Source organism: Octodon degus, unplaced genomic scaffold, assembly GCF_000260255.1.
Source record: "Octodon degus isolate 3935 unplaced genomic scaffold, OctDeg1.0 scaffold00032, whole genome shotgun sequence".
NCBI lineage: Eukaryota > Metazoa > Chordata > Mammalia > Rodentia > Octodontidae > Octodon > Octodon degus.
The window spans coordinates 1,270,636-1,278,023 of record NW_004524608.1 but is presented as its reverse complement, the minus strand read 5'-3'; the positions used below and the strand labels follow the sequence as shown (position 1 = coordinate 1,278,023).

The window sequence follows — 7,388 nt, the reverse complement described above, 5'->3', positions numbered from 1 at the left end:
TGATCCCTAAACTTTTATACCTTCCTACTTGTGCTGATTTAGGGGACTGTACAATGTGTGAAAGGAAATTTACGTGCCCCCCCCTTTGATATTTTAGGGAAGAGTCTACAGGGTGTTCAGGGTCTCAATACTAGATTCAACTGACTGGTCAGTAGTGACCTGCCTGTTTACAGTCTCCCAAGAGCTGGGATTACAGGTGCTCTCCCCACCACGCCCAGTCTCAATGTGCCCTGGGGGCAAGGCCACCAAGGCAGTCCCTGGGATCCAACCCTAGTCCCTGGGCCTGCACCTGCTTGCAGGTGCTATAATCCGCTGAGCTATTTGGCTGGCTCTTGGCAACTTGCCTTTGAAAAAGTTACAGAGACTCACTGAGGAAAAACAGCACTATTTATAATTTCAACTTAGACTGTGGCTCCTAATCCCAGCACTCTGGGAGGTAAAAGTAGGAGGATCACCAAGGTTGAGTTCAGCCAGAGCAACTTTAAGACACTGTCTTAAAAAAGGGTTGGCAACTTAGCTCAGTATGAAAAACCACCTTGGGTTTCTGGAGATAGGGGCATGCTGTAACATTCAGGCTGGCCTTAAATTCAGATCCTCCTGCCTTAGCCTCTCAGTGGTAGGATTTCAGGTGTATACTATCAGGCCTGGCTCTTAGATTATTGGAGTAATGAAAAAGTTACCAACACAAGAATGATTTGAGGTACTCTGGAAACTCTCAAGAAGTGAAATGACCTTCAACTGGTCACATTTCTTTTCTTTTTTAAACAAATGTATTTAGTACAGGGTCTACAGGGTCTCACTACACAGATAGGACTCCTAGTGATTCTCCTGTTTTCACCCTCCTAAGTGCTGGGATTACAGGTGGGTGCTACCACGCCCAGGCTCAGTTGCTGTCTCAGCACACACAGCAAACCAGGGGCTCCAGGGATCAAACACCAGTCCTTGAGCCTGCCTAAGCAGGCCCTTGGTCACATTTCTAAGGCTGACTCACCGACAGAATTTCTTTGCTGGCTCCTCTGAGGAGGATGGTGCAGGCCTTGGGGTCTTTGCACTCAGTGATGAATGTAAAGTACTCGTCTCCAATTTTCTTGATTTCCAGCAGGCCTGCTCCTGTCCCAACATCATCTTCTCTCAGCTCTTCTGGTCGGCTAACTATACGGGCCCCACAGGCTCTAGTGGGTGGAGGAAGTGGGGAGATTTCAGACCCCTAGTCTATGGTCGGAGGCTGTGGATGATTAAGGTTAAAGTAGACTGCTAGAAAAATCACTTGACATACCCTGGATGCCTGTTGGAGAAGATTTCAAACATACACAGGCCAAATTTCCTTAAATTAATAGACTTTTTGTTGTCTTTTAAATTTTCTAATTTTTTTTTTTTTTTTACATTTATTTATTATGTGTGTGTGTGGCCAGCTCAGCCTACCTGGGGGCGGGGCTGGCTGGCATGTGGTGCTAGAGGATCGAATCGCGGTCCCTGTGCTTTGCCAAGCTTGTTCTAAGTAGGTGCTTTACACCACTGAGCCATCTCTCCAGCCCCTGTTGTCTTTTAGAGATAGGGTCTGGCTATACAGCTCAGGCTGACCTTGAGTTCACTTTGTAGCCTAGGCTGGTATTTTTCTTTTTTTTTTAAAAAAATGTATTTAGTATAGGGTCTCACTACACAGATTGGACTCATAGTGATCCTTCTTGTTTTTCAGCCTCCCAAGTGCTGAGATTACAGGCATGAGGCACCACCTCCAGTTCCAACTGCCTCTCAGCATGCCCCAGGGGCAGGGCCAGCACACCGGGGATCAAAACCTGGTCCCTGTGTCTGCCTAAGCAGGCACTTTAATCCCCTGAGCTATCCGGCTGGTCCCTAGACTGGTCTTGAACTCACAATAATCTTCCTGCCTCAGCCTTCAGAGTGCTGAGATTATAGCACCATCATGCCTGGCTAATAAAGTTTTATTAAGCTGCACACCCAAGGCAACTAGTCCTCAATATCATAACCATATACTGATGAATTCAAAGTATTCTTTGTAGTCACTAATACTTGGACAAAAGAATTCTCTTAAGTATCTAATGCATACACAAGACAGGATGGCTATTTCTAGATATAGCCCATCTTGTCTTACCTAATTAGGTCTTGAAGCTAATAACGGGAAGGTGATTAAGTATGTATGGCTATTAGACTCATTTTTATTATTTATTTATTGGTACTAAATAAATTGGGATTGAACTCAGAAAGCTTGTGCTTGCCAGGCAAGCATTTATTCCATGAGCTCTCTCCCCAGCCCCGTAGACTCAATTTTAATGGGACCGATTTGTCACTGCTTTCCCTAATCCATGGATAGTATAGACATACCTGCCTACAACCATTTCAGGGCATGTGAACAACCTGAATCTGTGACAGACATTAAGTACAGTAGGCTGTATGGGGGTGAGGGTGCTGCTAAGAGGGTGTTGCTATACAGTGCAGGCTGGCCTTGAAGTTGCTTATGTAGCCCTGGCTGGCCCCTAACTTAAGAGATCTTGTCTCAGACTCCTCAGCTCTGAGAGTACAGGTGTGTGCTACCAAGCCCAGTTTAGTTTGAATGGCACATCTTTAGGACACTGGGCAGGTGGCTTGAAGAGGACAGTGGAACCCTGCCCCTTTCCTCTGCCACTTATGGCCATGGCACAAGTGATTTTATAGCATCACGTGCTCCACCATGATGTGCTGCTTTGATACAGGCCAAAAGCAATGGAGCCAACTGATCAGACTGGCTCCAAAATCCGAGTCAGGTTAGGCATGGTGGCACGTGCCTGTAACCCAAGCACTCAAGAAGCTGAGACTGGAGGATTGCCACAAGTTCAAGGCCAACCTGGGCTACACAGTGAGTTCAAGGCCAGCTGCACTATGTAGCAAGACCACATCTCAATCAATCAATCAATCAGTCAATGGACAAAATAAGTCTGAGTCAAGACTTTTCTCTTTGTAAGTTGATCCCTAGTATTTGTTAATAGTGACATACACATAAAAACTAATGTGGTAGGGCATATTTACTTTTATATAAATTAGTACTAAAAATGTGTGGTATTTGAATATAGACATCAGTGCAAACATAAATGCAGTCTAAAGCTGCATAAATAACAGTCAGAGTTTGAGTCAAGGAACTGATGATTGTGCTCTTCTGAAACAGTTAAAACATACTCCTCTAGAAACATTCATTCAGCAGTACCAGGAGGACAGTTAACAACAGTCTTTGACATGACGAGCTAGTATTTAGAAACGTGTTGGGACATTTACCACGGTAGTAATTATACACCCCTAAGTACAACCTGCTCACTAATGGTCAGGGCCAGCATTGAAGAACTGAAAATGGCTAATTGCTGCATTACAAGCTACAGAAAAGGACAGACACCTATCCTCAGCTCATTTTACCTGTTATTGTATTCTCAGATAATGACTACATTATACAGTTACAAAAAAAAGGAAATACATGGGAAGGAAGAATATCATTTCTATCCGGCCTACTCACCTAGCAATCCTATTATTGTCTGTTTTCCGAACTCTACGGATGGCTGTGATGTTGGCCCGCAAGAGGTAGTGTTGAGCCAAATCTGTAAATCCAAGAACAGAGATGTCAAGCTGGTTGCTGGACTCCTGGGTTCTGAACTGGCTTTGTTCTAAGTAGTCCATCATACTTTTATTAGATTAGAAAATGAATGTAATGCTACCTGAAATACCCTTTTCTGTGATGACCACGTCAGGCTTCAACTGGATGATGTCCTCACAGAGCTGCTGAATGTACTCTTCTTCCATCTGTAGGACTCGGGCAAAGTCTTCCTCTCGTGTAATCTCAATGTCAGTCTGTGAGGAAGAAAAGGCAATAATTTATAAAAATCTCTTGCCAGGCGTAATGGCACATGCTCATAATACCAGCACTTGGAAGCCTGAGGCAGGAGGATTATCTGTTGAAGGCTAGGCTGGGGCTAGCTACACAGTGAGTTTAAGGCCAGCCTGAACTACTCAACTAGAACAATCAATCCATTCCTGGACTGGTGAAGCTCACGAGGGTCACCCCAATGACTATACTCCTTCCTCCCTGGGCCTCTCTGATATACCCCAGAAAATATAAAATACAATGTTAAAGCTGTGAGCCAGACATTGTAGTGCACACTTATAATCCCAGTATTCATGAGGCCAAAGCAGGAGGGTCTCCACAAGGTCAAGGCCAGTCTAGGCTACATAGTTAGGTTTATGTTATCAGGAACAGTACAGCGAGATCCTTTCTCATAAAAACCAAAGTCAGGGTCAGCCAAATAGCTCAGTGGATTAAAGCACCTGCAAGCAGGCGCAGGAGCTGGGGATTCGATCCCTCGGCCTGCTATGCCAGCCCCGCCCCCAGGGCACACTGTGATGGCAACTGAGACTGGGCGTGGTGGTGTGCACCTGTAATCCCAGCTCTTGGGAGGCTGTAAACAGGCAGATCACTAGGAGTCTGATCTAGTAGTGAGACCCTGAACACTTATCCTGTAGACCCTTCCCTAAAATACAAAGACGAATGAACAAACAAAAAAAAAACAACCAAAACCCACTGAAACTATTTTCAAGGAATACTGTCACAACTGTCACATAGCAGGCACACGGTAAACATACCTTTTACTTTCTTTGTCCTATTAGCAATCAGGTTCAGCTTTAAAGAACAGGGCCAAGAACCTTACCTGGCTTTCTCCTTTCTTGTATTCCAAAGACGAATCCAGCAGTATAATTCGAGGGTTTTTTATATGACGCCTCATTCGTGAATGGGTCACATCCTTGTTAATCATGACGCCACGCAGGACACACGAGTCTTCAATGATGCCCCCAGGTATCTGAGGAAAAGAATCCACAAGCAAGAGGAGATTAACTTCTCAATTCCATTCCAAGTTTTTTTCCCCCTCAAACTACCACCACTTTTAAGTGTCTAAGGTACCTTTTTACTTTTGTTGTTTTGTATTTTAGGGAAGGGTCTACAGGGTCTCAATAACAGATTGGACTCATAGTGATCTGCCTGTTTACAGCCTCCCAAGAGCTGGGATTACAGAGAACAGTCACTTGATTTTTTTTATTTTTTGGCAGAACGGGGGATTGAACTCAGGCTCTTGCGCTTGGCAGGCATGTGCTTATTCTGCTAAGCCATCTCCCTGGCCCCAAAGGATTACAGGTAAGGTAACTTTTTCTTATAAAGTCCCAATTAAAACAACTGTAAAAGACATGGGTCTCTCTTAAAAGATATTACCATAGTGCCTTTAGGATTGAGCTCCATCTACTGGACAAAGCTAATACCTTCTGGTTTTTTTTTTTCTTTTTTCCTTCAAATTTAGTAGAGACAAGACAAAGTACAGGCTTATCATCACTTTTTTTTTTTTTTTTCTTGTGGAACCAAGGATTGAACTCAGACCCTTGTGCTTGCCAGGGAAGCGCTAATTCTACTGAGCCACCTCCCCAGTCCCATCACTTGTTAATATAGTTACATATACAAATGCAAACAAGGAGATTATCAATAAGACTTTCCCTTGTCCTTGTAAATCTTTTGGCATAGGGACAATAGCAAGAACACAAAACTTATTTCAGGGATTCTTCCTTGATAGCCTCTTTTATTTTTATTTTTTTTCAGAACCAGGGATCGAATTCAGGCCCTTGCGCTTGCCAAGCAAGCACTTATTCTACTGAGCTATCTCCCCAGCCCCTAAAAAAAAAAGAAAAAATTTAATTATTTATTTTTTGGGGCCAGGGAGATAGCTCAGCAGACTAAAATGCCTGCTTAGGCAAATGCAGGGACCGCGTTTGATCCCAGTACCACATGCCGTGCCAGCCCCAACCCCAAGGGAGGCTGAGCTTGTCACAGTCCAGATGTAGTGGTACACATCTATAATCTCAGTGCTGAGGAGGCTGATAGCAGGAGGATCACCTCGAGTCTGGGCTGCGTAGCAAGACCCTGTAACAACCAAATACGTTAAAAAAAAAAAAAAAAAAAAAAATTAAAGATTTATTTGGTATAGAGCCTCGCTATGCAGCTCGGGCTACCATAGCATGCAGTACTGGGGATCAAACCTGGGTCCTTTGCTTGCCAGGCAGGTGCTTAGATCACTGAGCTATCTTTCCAGCCCCCTTGATAGCTTCTTTTCAGGCTGCAAGTATATCTTTCTTCCTGGTTTTAACTACAGATATCTGGCTCTGATTTAAAAGTAGTTCCTACACAAGTGGGATAATTTATGCCCAGAAATAATTTGTGAAGCACATACTGGAAGAGTTTTACCTTTTCCACTTTTGCATATTTCTTGATGTCAATTTCTTTCCGACCATTTTCCTCCAATTGTACAGTCTTGACAGCATCCAGGGCAATATTACAAGCCAAAGAAGACCACCGACTGATTACTTTGGTAGTAATGGAGCTATTGATGATATTTAGCATCATATCACGGTTATTGATGTCAACAGGGGTGCTGGAGAAAAGCAAGGCGGGTAATACGGTTAGTGGACAATTTACATATTTGAAGTGATACTTCTTGGCTCACTTCTTGCTTCTTTGCAGAAAACCTGAAAGGGAGATAAACAGTCAATGTTATCTATCCTCTGGCTTTTCAATAAGATAATTAACCCTGCTAGGTGCAGTAGTACAGGCTTAGAGTAACAGCACTTGAGAGGCTAATGCAGGAGGTTTGCTGTGAGTTCAAGATCAGCCTGTGCTACAAAGTAAGTTCAAGGCCAGTATGAACTGCACAGTGAAATCCTGTCTCAAAAAGACAAACAAACAGCCCAGGCAACTCAGTGACTTTAGTAAGACTCTGTTTCACAATAAAAAAGGACTGGAAACAACCCAACACAAAGACAGTGGGTTCAATTCCTGGTACCACAAAGGAAAAAATGATTACAACTCATTCCTAGAAGGTGTTATAGTTTTGGAAGCAATCTATTCCTGTGTCTGATAACTCTATATACATACAAAGCTTACAACAAAAAAGATTTCTTCCTTACCTCCTGCTTCAACCAAATAAACTCTTCGCTGTTTATAACTTGTATCAATGAAGCCTTTGCCTACACAGAACTGCCTTTTGATTAAACCACCAGTTTTACTCTTTCCAAATACTACACTGTTGGGGCTGGGGAGATAGCTCAGTAGAGTTAAGTGTTTGCCTGGCAAGCGCAAGGGCCTGAGTTCAATCCCTGGTTCCGCAAACAAAACAAAACAAAACCAAAAAACCCCTACTACATTGTCTTCTACCCAGCACCCTAAATCATGGTATATCAGTGGTTACTTACTGCTTTTGTATCAGCCTAGTCTCTCCTCACAAGATTATAAATTTGCACATGTCAAGACTACCTGAAGGGGCCGGGGAGATGGCTCAGTGAAATAAGTGCTTCCCTGGCAAGCACAAGGGCCT

General features: G+C 43.5%; 1 protein-coding gene across 1 annotated transcript in view; it reads right to left on the bottom strand.

Annotated features, from left to right (window-relative positions):
• Window positions 1-976: 976 nt before the first annotated feature.
• LOC101570632 (T-complex protein 1 subunit gamma) overlaps window positions 977-7,388 on the bottom strand; it is a 7,959-nt gene continuing 1,547 nt past the window's right edge. Inside the window, exons 2-7 of the mRNA XM_023713785.1 lie at window positions 6,522-6,543; window positions 6,263-6,449; window positions 4,686-4,835; window positions 3,699-3,831; window positions 3,500-3,581; window positions 977-1,172 (exon numbers count right to left, since the gene is read on the bottom strand). Coding sequence (XP_023569553.1) covers window positions 977-1,172; window positions 3,500-3,581; window positions 3,699-3,831; window positions 4,686-4,835; window positions 6,263-6,449; window positions 6,522-6,543 — 770 coding nt within the window. The remainder of the gene's footprint in view (window positions 1,173-3,499; window positions 3,582-3,698; window positions 3,832-4,685; window positions 4,836-6,262; window positions 6,450-6,521; window positions 6,544-7,388) is intronic.